The 20,321-nt window shown below is 35.7% G+C and overlaps 1 protein-coding gene across 1 annotated transcript in view; it reads right to left on the reverse strand.

Annotated features, from left to right (window-relative positions):
- barr (non-SMC condensin I complex subunit H) overlaps nt 1–20,321 on the reverse strand; it is a 462,459-nt gene that overhangs the window by 326,641 nt on the left and 115,497 nt on the right. Inside the window, exon 3 of the mRNA XM_090374633.1 lies at nt 16,548–16,638. Within this exon, the coding sequence (XP_090230759.1) occupies nt 16,548–16,638 (91 nt within the window). The remainder of the gene's footprint in view (nt 1–16,547; nt 16,639–20,321) is intronic.

The following is a 20,321-nucleotide window of genomic DNA, read 5'->3' on the forward strand; positions in this document are numbered from 1 at the left end:
ATTTTACATAGTGCAGTGAGCAGGCTTAGTAGTGGTAAAGTGTTATATTGTTTCTTTAAATTGCATCATGAAATTGATATTTTTATAAGAGAAAAAGGGAGACCAATAAAAACAACTGTCGAATATGGGGTGGCTGTTTGATCCTGCAATTCTTACACAGATTTCTAGTCATTTAAATGCTCTTAATTTAAAACCACAAGGGAAAGGAAAATCGGTCTCTGATTTGTATGATGACATGAAATCATTTCAGAATAAGTTATTATTTAAGTTCCATAATGAGAAAGATAATTTAGTTCACTTTGAATGTTGTACTGAGCTAAAAAAGAAACATATTTCAACAGGATTGTTGCCTCTCGTTGTTATAATTACTTTTTGACGAGTTTGAAAGATGATTTGCAGATATAAGATCCCATGAAAAAGACATAAACTTGTTTGAGAATCCCTTTACTTCTATGGCTGAAACTACAATCCCAGCTTGCAACTTGAATTATTGATCTTAAAACCAAAAAAATGGTTCAAAAATCAGTATATGGACTGTGAAAATTAACTACTTGAATATTACAAGGCTCTCTCATCTGAAGATTATCCGCTAAAAAAAATTAAACTGACATGAAAATGGCTACTTTGTTCGGATCAACGTATGTTTGCAAGCAAACTTTTTCACACATGAAATCAAATAAAGGTGTAATCTTTATTGTAATAATAATAAGATGTACAAAATACAGTTTATGTTGTAACCTACCCATCACAGCCACAAGTCAGGGGTTTATATGTCTAGGAATCAATGAATTTAAATTATAAATAAAAAGGGAAAGAGGATTTACAAACATAAGATACAAAGTGGCTAATATTTAAATAGAACAAAGGGGATTGAAAAACAAGCAATGAATGAAAAGACTGTCTGCCTCTTCGGGTTAAATACACCCAAAGACAGGACTGAGTTTTAGAAGGATTAAAATCAACTAAGTCATCTTAGCCCACTGGAGATCGGCATTTAAGGAATTGGTAGCAGATATTCAAGAAGTTGAAACTGATTGAACAGGGCAAGGTTTGTCACACTGGAAAAGTGGTATGCAATGTGCTATCATTAGCAAACCTATGGATAGCTTGCAGTGGGGGCAGCATTTGCTTTTGTAGGAATCTATTGGTAAGTGCTAGACGGTTATGGTTGGCTAGCAGCTGTACTGAAGACCAGAAATAAGGGAGAGGAATACACCAAGTGTAGTGATCCTTGAAATTAGGCTCTGTAATTTTACCTGTTGCCATCTTGATTGTGAATAACAGTTGAAAGGCATCTGCTTACTGTGTTGATCTGAGAGCTGGGAGAAGGTGAAGTTTGGTGTTGGCCCATTTGAGAAGCCAGAATTCTGCAGCAAATATCCTTTTAAGGTTGGATTTGGCAGCCGAGGCCCATATCTCTGAAGCATACAGTACTGTCGGGTAGAGATTTAATATCATATACCTTTTTACCAAGTGTGGGTCATTAGTGTGGAGCAGCTGTTGCTTGGCTCTCCAGCATAGTGAAGTCAGCCTTGAATGTATAAGGTTAAAGTGACTGGTGAAGGACAGCTTGGAGTGAAAAACGACTCCCAGATCTTTGTGCATTTGAACACTTGGAACTAAGGAGTCATTGAGTATAGGCTCCAGCATTGTTGGACTGCCCTTTAGTGAGAAAATGATTTGTGCAGATATCAGAGGATTAATTTGGAGGTTGAATGCATTGAGGTAGTCAGCTATGTCCTTTAGTTTCTTGTTGATTTGTTGAGTGGTTTCGACTGCTGAGTCGGATGGCACTATCCTAGTCAGGAGCTTGACATCGTCTGCATATATGATCAACAAATGGTACCATGATTGCCATGAAGAAAACGCCAAACAGGACCCCTCCTTGAGGCACGCCAGCAGTTATCGGACATATTGACTAGAGTAAATGGGAAGGAAACTCGACATGGGGAACAAAATTTTTAAATCAACTAGATGACTGTTATTTGTATCAACATGTCAGGGCAAGTACTAGAGAAAAGAATATCCTAGACCTCATCATCACCCATGAATCAAAGGACATAACAGGGCTGACAGTAGAGGAACCAGTAGCAGGAAGTAATCACGGAGTTCTACGGTGGATGATGAAGAGAGAGGTAGCAGTAGTAAAAGGCAAAGGAATGGGTTATAATTTCAGAAAAGGAAATTACGATGCCTTAAGGTACTATACATGGCCTCTATTAACTGAGTAGATATCGCACAGAGAGCGAATACAATTGAATTATGGTATACCTTTAAAACATTAATCACAGAAGCCTTGAGTAAAGTACTCCACGAGGAGGGTTCCAAGTTGGATGAATAGTGAAATTGCCACATTACTTGAGCAGAAAAAGGTGGCATGGAAAAGTTACAGAGCAATAAAAAGTACTGAAGCCTATAACAGCTACAAGATGATCTGTAATAGAGCCACAGAAAAGATTCGACAGGCAAAGGCAGTTTATGAGAAAGCACTAGCAAACAGAGAAGATAAGGAATTCTTCACATATATAAATGCCAAGAAGAGCAGGACAAACCAAATCGGACCGTTACGTAAGGGAAATGGGATAGTATTAAATACACCAGCTGCCACTGCAGGTGAACTCAACAGTTATTTTGCATCGATATTTACAAACGAAAAACCTTTTGTGGCAATGGGAAATTGTGGGAGCGAAGTTCAAAAATATGTAATTAATGATATTGAAATTTTGCAAGATTATTTAATGAAAAAACTTTTGAGCCTACAGGCCAGTAAGGCTCCTGGAGTTGATGGAATATACCCTATTATCTTAAGGGAGGCGGCAAGTGAGTGCATTGAACCATTTAGGCTAATTATGCGAGCATCACTAGACTCTGGGGAGATTCCCTTGAATTGGAAAAGTGCCAATGTATCTCCCATACATAAGGGTGGCTCTAAGAGTGAAGTGGGAAATTATCGACCTGTCAGTCTGACTTCAGTGGTAGAGAAAATCATGGAGACAATGATCAAGGGTGGAATTCAGGATCATTTGGATCAAATTGAAATTCTCAAGGATACTCAGTACGGTTTTGTAAAGGGAAAATCATGGTTCGCTATTTTGAAAGGTTCACTCACGAGCTGGATTTAGGGAATAATTTCGACATTGTTTATTTAGATTTCAGCAAAGCTTTTGACTCAGTCCCACATGAGCGGTTGCTTTATAAACTGGAACAGGTTGGAATCACTGGGAAAATCCTTAGATGGATAGCAGGATGGCTTCAGGGCAGGAGGCAGAGGGTTGTGATAAATGGCTATTCCTCAGATTGGGTTGATGTAAGAAGTAGGGTTCCCCAAGGATCAGTATTAGGACCACTGTTGTTTTTAATTTTCATAAATGACATCGATGAAGGGATAGAGGGCGTGATGTCTAAATTTGCAGGTGATGTTAAAATTGGTAGAGTAGCTAATGATCACTGTCAAGCTGAGCTTCTTCAGAGAGACCTAGATAGACTTCAGGAATGGTCAGAAAAATGGCAGCTATGCTTTAATCCAACAAAGTGTAAGGTATTACACCTGGGAAACAGTAATCCCAAAATAACTTATTCACTTGGTGGAGTTCAACTAAACCCAGTACTGGAGGAAAGGGACTTGGGTGTTACGATACGGTCAGACATGAAATTCTCTGAGCATTGTAAACAGGTTGCAAGGAAGGCCCATGGTGTCCTATCGATGATCTATTGAACTTTTGCAAGTAGAGATAGGGACGTGATAATCCCATTATATAAGGCTTTTGTTAGACCACACTTGGAATACTGTGTTCAAGTATGGAGCCCGCACCTAAAGAAAGACATCGAGCTTCTTGAAAGGGTGCAAAGATGGGTAACTCGCCTGGTGAGATCGGCAAAAGGGCATCCTTATGAAGAAAGACTTTGAATATATTGGTTGCAGAGTTTGGAAACTAGACACCTTAGAGGAGATTTGATTGAGGTGTTTAGGCTCTGAGAGGCATCAGTAAAATGAATGTGGACGAAATTTTCAAGATTATAAATGATACTAGAACTAGGGGACATAAATTCAAGTTACGAGGGAAATGTTTAGATTGGACTGCAGGAAGTTATATTTTAGCCAGCGAGTTATAAATTACTGGAATAAGTTGCCTACATGGGTGGTAGGTAGAGGCTGACAGTTTGGAGAAATTCAAAGGTCATCTGGATAGTACCTTCGGGTCAGGGAAGCGCATAGGATGATCGGTTTAATTTCCTTTTCTTTTATTAATTATTATTATTTATTTATTTTATTATTTTTTTTTTATCATTGTTTTATTCGTTTTTTTTTTTTTTTTTTTTTTTTTTTCTCTCTCTCTCTCTTTGGCTGGTGCAGCATAAGCCATAGGCTTTCTTGCACCATGCGGCCATTACTAATACTGATACATGAAGGTCTTCGTTCCGATATTTAGCACAAGGTTCCTCTTGGATAGAAGAAATTCTAGGAACCAGAGAACATCAGCACAGAAATCTGCTTTCTAACAGATGTAGATAGATGCCGTCAAATGCAGAATGGATGTTAAGATATATAATTGACAGCTCCTGTCTTTGTTCTATGGCTTCTAAAATGTGCAGTGTGATTGTTGTAATATTAATTATAATTGATCTTCCAGAGATCCAGTAGGCATAGCGTATTTGTCCAGGACTGTCACCGAGAATATGGTGGGTGATGGATGGTAGTAGCGCTTTCTCAAGAATTTAAATATTTAAAAAGAAACAATAACAGATGAAAATCTTCATTCCGTAGTAAGAATTGGCCTCAAATTTTCAACCAAAATCTGAACAATATCTAAAAACATCCAGCCTCAATCATTACATTATATTTATTTATTCACCTTAATATTGAAAAGCAGTGATCCTTTCAGGGGTGGAAAATTTTCTAAGGTGTGCATTTAAAATCAAAAGTAAGGTATTTTTTTTAAAAAACAAAAGTAAGTCATATTTTCATGATTTGAATAAAATCTATAAAACAAATCACTAACAAACATAGATTTGTTGCACATAAAGGTGTTGGGAATTTCCATTTTTCATATATATCCTGAAAATAAAAAATGGAAACATGAAAATAGAAATTTCCTTTTACATGTAACAAGATATGGAAAATGTAACACACTAATTTTTCTCTAATCACTCAGGGCAGCCTGCAAAACAAATCTAACTCTGAATATGGCCCCTGTACAGAAAAGGTAGGACACCACTGTTCTGATCATTCTGTGAAAGTGACAACATTTCGTACTCAAAATAAAGACTGATAAATTCAATCAAACAGAAGGTGAACTCACTGTTTGTAAGGATACTGATGGTCTAATGGCAGCAATGAACATGAGGCACGTTCCTGAGGAATGGGCAACTATTTATAGATGCTTCTAAGGGCTCTGTTATTACAAAATGGATGTCATGCTGCCTTCAATATCTTTTGCTTATGCTGTCCACAAAACAGAAACATACGCAAACATGGAGAACATCCTCTTAAATGTACACTATCAGAAGTATGAGTGGCACATATGTGGTAATTTAAACATAATCGCCATTTTATTAGGATCACAAAAGGGTTACACTAAGTATTGTTGCTTTCTCTGAGTGCAAAGAAAATCATTAACACCTGCAATGAAGAATGTAGCATTTTTTTCTTCCACCACTCCACATCAAACTGGGGCTCATGAAAAATTTTGTGAAAGCTTTGGAAGTGAATGGTCCTGCATTCACATACTTGCAAGAGAAATTAGTACAGAAAAGTCTAAGGGAGGCATTTTCATTGGTCCACAAATAAGGCTACTTTTCGAAAATGAACAGTTTGAATGTGTCCTTAATGATAGGGAGAAACCAGCATGGAAAGACTTTTGAAATACAGTGGAACTTCTCTATTACGAACTTCTATTTAACGAATTTCTTTATATTACAAATTTTTTCGCAAAACATTGCACCTTGAAACGAAATTACAGGTAAAATTAACCCCATATAACAAAGCGTTAGTCTCTCTCTCTCTATAACGAATTTTTAAAAAAATTACTAAAAGCATTTTTGAAGATTTTCAAGCATTTACTGCTAAACAGCTGCTCAAATATACTGCCTCCTTCCTTCCGAAATTGTGCATTAGCATCTGTAATTAAATTATCATTCTTTTAGTGAGCACTTGACGCCCGTAGGAGGGTCTTTGTTTCATTTTTGTTACAGCAATTAAACCAAATGGGTTTTCTTAATTGTGGTCATAAACTTTACAATAAATAGGGTAGATTTGTAAATTGATGTTGGCTCAGGGGAAAACGAAATTCGCTGCGGTAAACCTTTAGCATGCTGGGGAGGCAATACATAGAATGCTACCATAGTTGGTTTTTAGTAACACCTACTGAGTAACATTCGCTTCTCACCTCAATTGTACCACATCACCTTCATGTCAATCATTATATGATATGTCCGTTCTCGTCTAACTGGACTCCCAGTAGATGGTTTTCATGATTTTTTTTTTTTTTTAATTTCGTTCGTCATCAATCACATAGGATATATGCTCTTGTATTTTTTTTTTTCTGAAAAGTAACATACAGCATACATTAATCATAAATTTTCTTTCGTGTATATATGAATGAAAGCAGAATAAAAGAAATTCATAAAGTCGTATATTTCTTCAAAGGGAGTGATACTGTTGAATTGGCAAGCGAACATCATTGAGTAGGCGGTACCTGTACTAACAATTCACTATATGGCCGGCGCAGCAAAGTTTGCGGTGTATGTATCGGCAAGAGCTGCAGTCCAGTAATTTTTACAATTGCGAAAACAATGTCGAAGAGAAAGTGTTTAAGTATTAATGATAAAGCAAAGATTGTTATGATATTGACCCGGGTTTTAAGAAAAAAGATGTTGCAGAGAAATATGGCATATCTGCAAGCAGTTTATCTACGATTTTAAAAAAATCGAGAATTAATTTTAAATGCAATTGAAGGAGGAGCAGACAAGAAGCGAATTAAGTTGTGAAGCTGTTCTAAACATTTTAGAACAGCTTTATCAACATCTTCGTATATACGAAGATGTTGATAAAGCTGTTCTAAAATGGGTGCAAATGATACGTGAAAAGAATATCCCAATATCAGGCTTAATAATTAGGCAACAAGCTCTGAAATTTGCAGTCCCTTGGACATACAGAATTTAATGCGAGCACTGGGTGGCTAGATAAATTTAAGAAGCGCCACAGAATTGTGGAAAAGGTTATTTGTGGAGAAAGTGTTAATGTAAGCGAAGAAGACTGCAACAATTGGAGGAACAATACCTTAAAGAAGATTTTGGAAGAATATGAGCATAAGGATGTTTTTAATGCTGACGAAATGGGTTCATTCTTTAAATGTTTACCGAATAGAACACTTTCTTTTAAGGATGATAAATGTTTTGGCAAAAACAAAGCAAAGAAAGAAAGAATCACTGTGCTAGTTGGAGCAAATATGACAGGAAGTGAAAAATTAAGACTTTTAGTCATCAGAATATCAAAAAACCCAAAATGTTTTAGAGGCAGAAAATCTTTGGAAGTTGACTACACCTTTTAATAAAAAAGCATGGATGACAAGTGATATTTTTGAAGAATGGATATTAAAACTAGACAAGCGTATAACAAAAGAAAAAAGGAAAATCGTGTTGGTAACTAACAACTATCCGGAATATCCTGCCAGTATTTCTGCCAAACATAAAAGTGCAAAGTTGTTTTTACCACCAAACGTAACGTCAAAACTCCAGCCAATGGACCAAGGCATTATTAAAAATTTTAAATTTCATTATCGAAAGAGAATAATAATGAAGATTGTCAGTGCGTTAACAGAAAATAGAAACTTGGAGGTTACAATTAACCTTAGAGATTGCATCTCTGAAGTGGCAAAAGTTTGGACAAACGATGTCACTGAATACACTATTCAAAATTGTTTTTCGAAAGCGGGATTTGCACTGAATACTGAAGTCGAACAACGACTGGACAAACAAGATGACTTGCCCCTTTCCCAACTGAAAAACTTTTGGACATTATTAGAATCGTCCGGAAACATCGAAAATGAAATAACACTGGATAGTTATGTTTATGTAGATCACAGCAGAACATCCAAATAAAGATGAAATACTGCTGAACAGTGTTAAACGTGACCATGATCACGAAAAAATTAACGATGACGCATCAGAACAACCCGTAGAAAAGCCAACTCGCAAAGAAATGATTAACGCTTCGTATGGGTCTACAGTTTTGTGAAAATGTTCCTGATAATGTTTTTAATGCTCTGAACAAATGTGAGGCTTTCTTTGAGAATCGAGAAAATTTTTAATTGTACTGTGCAAATGAAAATTACAGATTTTTTTAATTTGTGATACTTACCAGCGAAAATTGCGTAAACATTTAAATAAGTATGTTTTTGAAATAAAATACATTAAAAATAAATGTAGATTCATTTTCATTTTCTAATTAGATAACAATTTCTAATAAAAAAGATATTCTCTGTATAACGAAATTTCTCTATAACGAATTTTTTCATTGGATTTATCGAATTCGTTATAGGGAAGTTCGACTGTATTTCAATAGATTTTCTAGGAAATGCTAAAGATGGCAACTACAGGCAGCTTGTGGAAGATCTCATTACTTTTATGAAAAACTGGGGTGCAACATGTCACTGAAGATGCATTTCTTGCACACACCTGGATTTCTTCCCACTAAACTGCGGTGCCATCAGCAATGAACATAGCGAGTGCTTCCATCAAGACATCACAGTGATGGAACAAAGATACAAAAGCAAATGGAGTGCCACCATGTTAGTCGATTATTGTTGGATGGTGAAAAAGGGATGCTCTCGAAACTAAATACAAACGAAAGGCAAAAAGGTCCAGTGTTTGATAGAAGGAATGTTTGTAGCTACATCTTACTGCCATATAAATAAAAACTACCTTATATAAATGTAAAAAAACTACTTTTTTCAAAAACAGGAGCCAAGCTTCCATTTTAAGCACTATTTCCATGTTTAGCACCCCAAAATCTATAAAGTAAACTTACTTTCATGCCCATAACAAGATATGACCCAAAATTTATTGTTCGGTGTAACTGGTCATTACTGGCAAAACGTACTTCCATTTGCTATGGAATTACTTGATGGATTTTCTGGATGATGCTCCTTTACAACAAAGGATCAACATTTAACCCCAGGGGCTCACAACTGGTGAGTATGGGCTTGGCACACCCAGGGCCCCGAGCTGGATATCATCATTCTTCTCTTTCTTGGTGATTCCTTTCTACTTCTCTCTTTCTTTCTTTCTTTCTTTCTTTCTTTCTTTCTCTCTCTCTCTCTCTCTCTCTCTCTAAGGGAAACTCGGGAATTTTTTTTTGGCTGGTCGGCACAAGCATGAGGCTTCCTTGCACCATATGGCCAATAATAATAATAATGTTCTTCCAACAAGATGGAGCATCAATGCATTACATTGGTTGTGAAACTACATCAATAAACAGTTCTCCAACAAGTGGACAGGACATAAAGGCCCAGTTGAATGTCAACCAGGTCACCAAACCATACACCCCTTAATGTTTTCCCCCTTTAGGGACATTTGAAATCCTTTGTTTACCAGAACTGTAAAAGAAACATTGATGAACTTAAGGAAGCAATATCATCGGAATGTCATCAATTTACAAAAGAGACAATGATATGTATCAAGGCATCCTTCACACAAAGAATTCAGAAGTGTTGGCAAGTTGGAGGTGGTCATTTTGAATATCTCCATGGCGTGCAACTTTTGACTCACCCTGTATAAGAATGTTTTGAAAAAGTAATTGTTAGAGATTTTAAAGAAAAAACATTGGGGAGATTTTTTTACATATGTCAGTTTGTTTTATCATGCATTTTTTTGGATTCATTGATTTTAATTTTTTTTATTTTTTAAATCCTGACAATGAAAATCAGTGGTCATGTGTTTATATAGTAATACAGTATATATTATACATACTGTGCTATACATAATACAATACTTTGGAAAATTAAATGCACAGGGCATAATCCTTATGGGTTTTGATAATTAATGATATAGTATCGGTGTAAATACACCATAGTTAACCCATATATTTGAACTACGTATGTAGCGTAGAGGGCATCGTTTTAATTGTATCTCATAATGTGGTTGCCTTCACAACGAGACAGCTACTAATGCATTACTTCAAATAAATAACGCTTCTCTAGTAGAGAAGACTACTGTTATTTATTTTCAGCGGTACCACACCCAGACGATCGTTTCGAAGCTGTGCGTGAATTTAAAGTGAAAAAAACCCATTGGACCAGATCTATTAGACCAAACAAATGAATTATAAAATTCAAACCATTGTCCCTATTAGACTTAAAAAAGCAAAAAGGTAGAGGGAAAGTAATAGTAGGAGTGGAAGAAAGAGGAAAAGAAACGTCATCGAAGAATGAAAGGGACAGTAACTCTTCAACTCACACCACTCAAAAACTCATAAATTCCTCCAATAGGTAACGCTTCCCCAGTAGAGAAGACTGTTGTTGCCCATTCTCGGAAACTCCGTGACTATCAGGCTCCCCCCCGGCGACCGTTTCGAAGCTGTGCGGCTTCTTCATCAGTGGGCGGGCAGGTACCCACGTAATACAACAAGCCATCACAGTTGCGAAGTTATATCCACATTATGAGAGATGCCAAAAGGGTGTGGTGGTAATGTATTTGGAAAATTAAAGGCACAGGGCATAATCCTTATGGGTTTTGATAATTAACTATATAGTATCGGTGTAAATACACCATTGTTAACCCATATATTTGAACTACGTATGTAGCGTAGAGGGCATCGTTTTAATGGTATCTCATAATGTGGTTGCCTTCACAACGAGATAGCTATTATTGCATTACTAAACAATTTTAGTAATGCAAATAAATAATTTCATAAATAAATAAATAAATAATGCAAATAAATATTTTCGCTGAAAATAAATGACAGTAGTCTTCTCTACTAGAGAAGCGTTATTTATTTGAAGTAATGCAATAGTAGCTATCTCGTTGTGAAGGCAACCACATTATGAGATACAATTAAAACGATGCCCTCTACGCTACATACGTAGTTCAAATATATGGGTTAACTATGGTGTATTTACACCGATACTATATAGTTAATTATCAAAACCCATAAGGATTATGCCCTGTGCATTTAATTTTCCAATTACATTACCACCACACCCTTTTAGCATCTCTCATAATGTGGATATAACTTCGCAACTGTGATGGCTTGTTGTATTACCTGGGTACCTGCCCGCCCACTGATGATGAAGCCGCACAGCTTCGAAACGATCGTCTGGATGGTGGTACCGCCCAGAAAATAAATAACAGTAGTCTTCCCTACTAGAGAAGCGTTATTTATTTGAAGTAATGCAATAGTAGCTATCTCGTTGTGAAGGCAACCACATTATGAGATACAATTAAAACGATGCCCTCTACGCTACATACATAGTTCAAATATATGGGTTAACTATGGTGTATTTACACCGATACTATATAGATAATACAATACTATACATACTATGCTGTATAGTATTGTATATAATGTATACAATACTATATTGTATATACAGATTTGTAAGATAAATAGCTTTTTTCATTTCATCAAAAAGAAAAAAAATATTCCCCACATTTAGCTGCTTAACGCCTTTACTTCACCTGCATTTGAGAGGATGCATTCAATGTGCTGTATTTTTGAAATTCTGAGAAATCAAATTCTGAAATTTCTTAAATAATGGTTGAAAAGTAACAAAGTCTATTATTCGTGGCTAAAAGCAAACTTACTTTTAGGCAGAGCTGTAAATCAAAACCAGACTCAAAATTTTATCAAAAGTTCATTCCATGTAAAAAAACTATCTCTGACTACATTCCGGGATATTGAACTCTAGAATATTAGATATCCCAGAGTTCAATCAGTGCCGATACAATCAAGCAGTTAATTTCACGTGCCTTTACTTTTACCCCACTCATACATTGACTTATAGTGCCTTTTGAGGTTCCGGGCATTAGAAACAGCAAACATGTTTAAAGTTATCAATTTATGTAAATTCAACATGACTACAATAGGTGGGCACCCCACTGTATAATTTATTTTTATGATGCTAACATCTCTTCATTAGGGGGAAAATTCAATGATGACTATTCATATGAACTTTGCTATATGCAATTAAAGGATATGATATTCAGTGCCCCTATCAGAATTCAATTTTTCTGCTAACAAGTGAATTAAAACAAAACTTTGAATGGTAGATAACATATAATAACTTAAAAAACATATGGTAAATGTATAGAAGGCATTTATCTGCTTTTTAACCCCACTTAATTGTAAGTAGTTATGCAGGAATCCCTTGCCAAATACAAGGGAATGCAATCCTGAAAAGTACTGCATTTTGCAAAACTACAATTGGTAGGACTACAGTCCTACAGAAAAGGATTAGAGGAAGAGCAATAAATATGGCAATAAAATAGTATTAAAAAAAAAAAAACACTGTAAACTTCATTTTCCATTTATACAATGTATAAGTGATGATAAGCAAACAGTACAATAAGGGGGAAAAAGAAAAAAAAAGAAGATAAGAACAAGGTTACGGAACAAGATATACATACAGTGAAACTTCCCTTTAACGGACAGCCATGGGGAATGAGAATGTGTCCATTAGAGAGAAGTGTCCGCTAACAAGAAGTCTGAGGGAGAAAAAAAAAAAGAAAGAAAGAAAAATCATTAAACGTTTAATGTAAAATTAAATTAAATTATATACAGATTTTGCACAATATTTTTGTAAATAATATACATACAATTGTGCTATGCATATTATGACTTTATCTTAAGAAAAATACATACAGTAATCACTTATTTTCTTCTGCACCTTCTTCCGGCTGATAATTTTGTTTTCAACATTTGTTTGGAGTGAAGAAACCATCGAAAGTCCTTCGGTATCTTCTTCAGCGGCGAAAAACATTTTTAAACGATTGATTTGTATGAGCGCTTCTTCTATTTTCATCGGTGGTTCGTCGTTAATATGTTCTTCGACAGAATGACCTCCTTCCATTTCTACATCCTCATGAGGAACTTCTTGAAAAATATCGATGATAATGTTGTTGATATCTAGAGCACCATCTTCTGTAGTGAGGTTCGAGTCTATATCTTTGTAGCCAGGGTCACTTGTAGCAGAAGTATTGTACATAGATGTTGAAGTTCTTGTTCTTCTTGATGGGTGAGGCACCTCCGTAGCCAGGTGGGAAGGAGCAGCAGTACGTTGCACACGCTTCTTGATTAGACCAGGGTTCGAGCCCGTCAGCACCAAATACGGAGGATGTGGAAAGGTCAGAGAATAACCACCGCATATCCCGGAGAAATATGGCCTTAGTTGTTAATGCTCCTAAAAACCAAATAACAAAAATAACAATCTTCTTGATGCTCCACATTGCTGTTCACAACTTCAATTTTCGCGTTTGAGAAGCCAGACTTTACAAAACAGTTCACGACACTTTGTTTTCTAATTGCGTTTACTGAAGAGGAAATCCACTGAATCGCATCTAGGATGCCGAGTTTCTTTGCAAGGTCACTCGCACATATTACATCGTTCATGTTTGCAATGAGATGTCTTAAAACACGTTTTCTGTAGAGAAGTTTAAAATTTTTTATTATCTCTTGATCCAAGGGCTGACACTCTGCAGATGTGTTTTGTGGCAGAAAAACGATTTGAATGTTGGACAATTCAATGTGCAGGTGAGATGCAGCATTATCCATGAAAAAAATAATTTTTCTGTTTTGACGAATTATGTTTTGGTTAAAGTGACTCATCCATTCGCTCATGATATCTCGTGTCATCTACGCTTTTTTATTAGACTTCCAGTCAACATTCAAAAAATTCAACTTTATGCCCTTGAAACAACGAGGATTTTGTGGTTTTCCTATAACAAGAAATTGTTCAAAGTCTCCCAGCATATTTGTACACAATAGTACAGTCAAGCGTTCCTTAAAAATTTTTCCGCCCTGGCACTTTTTGTTTTTTAGACTCTGTTTTTTCAAGAAGAGCTTTAAAAAACAACCTTGTTTCGTCACAGTTGTTGTTAATATGGGGGTTTGATGGCACATAAGCTACTTTGGCTATAATGCGCCTCGTCACAGTTGTAACTTTCATCAACCAGTGAAATGCCACCACTTTGCTTATTGGAGGCTTTAAGTGGTGAAACCCATGTTTAGTCTCTAGAGCAAAGTTTCAAAGCATCCCCCTCCCCCCATACTTCTCCTTCAACCCATGCACAGTACTAAGTACTATAGGTCTTGATACCTTTCGTGTTTGGGGTTTTCATTTAAAAAAATAAATAAATAAAAAAATATCCTTAGCTTCAAAATCACAACATAAATCTTCCAATTTGACGGTCCACTCTGTTACAACCCCAGTATCAACAGATCCACCTTCACCACTTACGGTTTTCCAAGAAATTTTATGCCGAGTTTTGAACTTGTCTACCCGTCACACAGACGCTTTGAACTCATTTACTCCCATAGATTTCGCAACCTCCAAAGCCTTTTCCCTAATAATAGGCCCATTAATGGGAATTTTTTTAGCACGTTGGCGACAAAAACCACTCATACGTAACATTGTCAATTTGAAGTCCAACAGTTTTCGGGAATGATTTTTGAACCTGATCATTTACGTGTTGCCAAAATTGTTTGAGCAGTTCATTTTTTTTTTTTCTTTAGGATGTCGCTTACCTGCGTCTTCCCGATTTTGAATTTTGCAGCGAGATTGCGAACACTATTTTTTTGCCGATCATACGCATTAATGAGTTCGACTTTATCTTTTAAAGTTAAATGTTTACGAGAAAACATTGTGCACTTCACATGACACTGAACAAAACTGAAAATTGAAACTCAAAAAACAAAAGGCCGAAAAAATCCCCTCCCCTGCACACACCGAATTCATCAGAAGTTTTACACGTGCCTTAAAATTCTTGAAAAAGGGTTTAGAACCGCGAAGTAAACCTTGATAAAATTCAGAGAATCGGAAATAGAAAATAAACACATGATTGAGGCAATACGTGGAAGAAACATTCCTAGAAAAAGGGCCGTGAGCTCACCCGCTGTCCGTTATGGGGAGATCAAATTAAGTGCTAATCTAAACAAAACAGTGCAGATTGCCTGTCCGCGTCCGTTACAGAGAATGTCCGCCAGACAGAAGATGAAAACACGTTAAAACCAATAGAGGAGAGTTGGGGAATTTGAAAATGTCCATTGTAGAGAGATATCCGTTAAAGAGAGGTGTCCGTTAGGAGAAGTTTCACTGTATATGCACAAATGTTAACTATCCTCTTGGATCACAACTTCATTCAATACTGTGATTAATTTTCAAAGCATTATGGGAGGGTACCAAAATTTTTCATAGTAAAACATGACTGTTGGTCAAAAACCAAAACTCTAAAGAGAACTAGCAACACATCAACATACAAAACTGCATATGTACAGTACTGACAAGTATGCACTGAAGAACAGTGCTGCAGTGATTCCAAAACTGTGTTCTGCGACCTTCTATACTGCAAGATTAGTTATATTACACTTAATTCAATGGCAATCACTCTTCGGGAGTGTGGCATGATTCTAATGACAGAATTAAGAAGTTTGGAAATAAGTGGGGTAGTGTAAATGAATCCTCTCCCTCTGCAATATCCATTAGACCTGCCCCATGATCTATGGAAGACAGGAACAATAATTATAGTGTTCTCTTGTTTAACGAGACTGAGGTGAAGCAAATATATTAAAAAAATAATAATAATAATAAAAAAATTGACAAAATTGACAAATACAAAAACCATGTTATCTCAAATCCATGGCTGAAAAATCCACAGTTGAAGAGGGATGCTGATTTCAGTTACAAAAATCAGCTATCCAGTGATCTCACTTGTAAAAATGAGATCACAAGATCCATTTGTAAGAGAAAATTTGATCATCTGGAAAGGACTGTATTCAGTTCATACTGTAGACTCTAGGAGAAAATCTATAAAGGATTTCTCATTTCGGCTGCATTCAGCTGGTTTCATTCACAAATACAGAGTTTTCCCATGCATTATTCTGGATTTTCCATCTCACAAACATACAAATGACTCTATAAAACAATACCAGTTTGTATAGTCATAATGTACACAGGCCTGCATTCAGCTCTGCAAAACTTATATCACTCAGTGTGGCGATGGCAAAATAATGATGAATAAATAAATTAATAAAATTTAAGCTTTACTCTTTTTTTCACCTTACAACTAGTTCACCTATCAGTTCACAAGAGACAGACCCTTTCCCAATATATATAACAATCACTTATTGTTTGTATGTAGCAATACAAAAAGGATTCGAGATAAGATGGTTTGGCATTTGGTTCACTTGATTTGAAATATTCTATCTGTTATACTGATATTTTTATACTTAAATATTCTCTGTAATATATAACTATGAGGTTCTGAAAATTCAGATAAATAAAGGGATGTAATGAAAACAACTCAATTCATCAAAACTACACAAGGCAACTTACATTTTCAGCAGACAGCCTCATGCAATTTGCATAATGATCTGCAAGTTGGGCATTTGTTAGGCCAGCTATGCCAGTCCCAAGTGAGTGTCTCCTGAGGAGGAGAAAAAAGTTCTACATGTATTAATTAAATATACTACCGCAATAAATACATTATCCATATAAATAAACTATCAACAATGCTGAAATAACTAATTTGATTCCATAGTTAAATTGCACATAAAAAGAAGAAAAATGGCAGGCATTTCAAGTTGTTTAATATTGCACTTCCTAAGTGCAACTACAATTAAGGCAGATAAAAGGAAGACCAGGAGGTAATCAAAAACTGCAAAAAGTGACTGGAAATTACTTACAACCTTGGGCATGGTAACCAAAAGGAAACTGGAAGAGAAACTAAAGCAGCTAAAAGTGAACAAGTACCTGGAGCTGATGGAATTTTCCAATTATATTAAGAGCAGTAGCTGAATCTGTGGATACTAAGAATATCCATAGATTTCAGCAAAGTCCCAACAGACAGGAGATGTGAAAATATTTCTCCTATTCACAAGGGAGGTTCAAAGAGTAAACTGTATAATTGTGTGTCAGAATAAAAGGGAGTCAACAGTTAAAGAAGTAATACAAAACCATCTTTATTAGAGTTGAGCTATACGACAATCACACGCCACGGATTTGTTAAACAGAGATTTAGAAGGACATCAGCAAAAAAAATGAGAAAAAAAGGTCATAAGAGCAAAGGAGGAGCATGAGAAGCAAGGCATATTTATTAAAGTAAAAGTCAAAATATTTTTTTAAAAAACTAAGTTCACTTCATATGTTCTTGTCCATTATTAGAGTCTAAGATATTTATAGCAATCCTCTTTTTAACTTCCCAGCACTTGTTACCTATGTTGTAGGTCAACCTACTTCTCATAAACCTACTGCTATTTTAAATTTGTCATAATGACGTTGAAAGATGAACACATTCTGCATAATGACAGAAAAATTATCATCACTATTCTGGGTTTTTTTTGTTTTTTTTATTACAATATTCACATTTCTAAATGAAAGAATTCATCAACTATCTTGCAGGCTGATCACAAAAAAACACTCTTGATTTCTCACACTCATTGGCATAATGAAATTAACTTTCACTAGAAGTACATTTCATTATACAGTATGCATAGACTATATGTTTATTGATATGGCTCCTGAGAAGTGAGAAGCTTTGCCAATCACAGACAAAAATTAAGATTTTACAAGCTGTAAATAATCGTATGCATTCTAAGACTGACATCCCTAAGAGTATACTAGTGAAGAGTGTACTCATAGGGTAAGAGTATACTGTTCATCATTCTTAAAGACTGAAAAAAAGACAATGCTTAGACAAATTTGCTACATTGGATAGGATAGGAGTAAGAATGGCAAGGTATCCAAGATCTTGAAAAGGTACTCTTGGAATGATTAATAGTTCATGCAAAAAACGTTCCCAGACAGAAATCTTTTAAAAACTAAGGCTGAATCACTTGTGCATCAGATGAATAGGTTGGAGTATAAAAACAAGTGTGTTAAGTTTTATGATTTCAGTCCACTGAACATCACTTATGATAGTGTGTACCATTTAGATACGTAAATGAATGTTACATATTCATGCAAATATTTTTAGTTTTCAAAACTTAAGAGAGATGAAGGTAAATGTTTCCAATTCCAAATTATGATCATAAATATTTTCAACCAACCTGATCACATATACAATTTCTAAGAATGATTCTTCAATGATTTAACATCCATTGATGTGCTAATTCATCATACAAGGTGTGAAAAGTCTTAAAATGGATGGTTCAAAAATTTAACTGGTCATAGGCTATCTTTCAAAAAAGTATGTGCTGAAAGTATAGCCATCTACGCTGAAACTACAAAGGAATGGAAGGAGAATCATTTAAAAATTGTTTTGCTGACATACACTTGAGCAACATCTTCAGTGCTGTTTTTTTTTTTTTTTTTTTTTTTTTTAGTTTCTACAAGATAACACGTTACGTTTAAAGAAGAGAAATGTAGTTGCAGAAAGGCAAACCAGATTACCATTTTCCTAGCGGCAAGAATGCCTGGCATAGATAAGCTTCCTCTCTTACTCATTGGGAAAGCCCAGAAGTCCAATGCATTAAAAGTTTGAAGATATTGCCAATTATGTATTGGGTAACTAAAATGGTTGGATGTCATCAAAAATCTATAAAGAATGGATCAGAGACCTAAATCTTACAATGAAGTAGAAGAATAGAAAAATTTTACTGTTTGTGGAAAATTGTGGAATTGCCTACATGCAATCACTGTTTACTACCATCTAAAATGGCAATTCTTCAGCCACTTGATCAAGGTAATCCAGTTCTTTACGGAAAACTATTGAAGAATGCTATTAAACAACATTGTGTTGTCTCAAAAAGCAAAATATAATGTAATATCGAAGTGCTTCAAACTATGTATTTACGTTTTCAGCACACAGGATAATATTGATGAATACATGATTGCCAACTACTGAAACATGCTTAGGGCTTACAATACCGAGATTCCAGGATCCCAGTAATTTTTTTTCGGTATTCAATCCCAGTATTGATACAAAAATATCAGTTTTTCGGTACTAATTTAAAAAATAATTACCATGATTAATTCACATAAAGGTTATAAAATCGACAACAATAAATCATTAATATCACAGAATCTGTAACAGAGGGATTGTTATACACAATACAAATGCAACAGAAACCTGAAAACATCACGAGACTGTAAGACATAAAATCTTACAAATATATTTCTCTTAGTAAGTATAGTGTGTCTGGAAGTAAAGCATTTAAGGAATAATGAAAACATCATTACAGAAATATTTCTATTAGTGGCAGTAGGCCTGGTAGTGCAATTAAGGAATATGGTGAACAATGGTATGGCAGGTGCAGAAGGGTTAAAATTAAAAGCTTCTGAACAATAGTTTAATCCCTCTATTACACCACTACTTGAGGATGTGACACTTGGTGCATATTGGGAAAGGGTGTCGGCATGGAGCAGTTCAAAGGTATTGTGAACAGGTGATCTTGAGGTAAAAGATGAAAGCGTTTCGTTGTGTGGGAAAAATATTCTGTTTTTTCCACCAAAAGAAGAAGAGTGAGTTTAAAAAATAACGCCGTGATTGGGTCAGATTTAAATTACTTTTTTATACGCAAGCTTATGTGCAAGCCCCTCTGGGGTTTGCACATAAGCTTGCGTATAAAAAAGTAGTACAAAGGGCAGTTGTAACTTGCAATCAATTCAATGGATAAATAAATGAGAAGGAAATAAATAAGGTGCTCACACCAAAAGAGGGGTTTGTGGTTGTTGTTCAGAGGGATTGCAGACTTCCAGTGGTAGTTCTGGGTTCAGTTCGGATCCTGTTCTGGGAGTGTCCAGCTGTATAGTGAAGGGTTCCACCGGGCATGTTCCTGTGCTAGAAGTTAATCTGGGAGTTGAATAACAAGCCAGTCAGGTAGTACCCTGGCTTCTACTACTGCTGTGGTAATTTCCTTCAGTATTAGCAGAGAACTGTTCTCGCAATCCCGAAATAAGACAGTACTGGAACTGGAAGAGCTATACAGCAGAGATGCAGAGTTCAACTAAGTAGAGAGAGAGAGAGAGAGAACACCGCACTCCGTGGAAGGAACCCACACAAAGGAATCCCACCGTGAAAGAGAAGGAAGGTAAGTCTCCTGAACTGTGTGGTTTTGGAAACATGAGAAATAAGGAAATGTTTAATATTGAATTGGTTTATTGGTTGAA

Source organism: Mastigoproctus giganteus, chromosome 5 (genome assembly GCF_048544385.1).
Source record: "Mastigoproctus giganteus isolate SK-2022 chromosome 5, ASM4854438v1, whole genome shotgun sequence".
In the NCBI taxonomy this organism is placed as follows: domain Eukaryota; kingdom Metazoa; phylum Arthropoda; class Arachnida; order Uropygi; family Thelyphonidae; genus Mastigoproctus; species Mastigoproctus giganteus.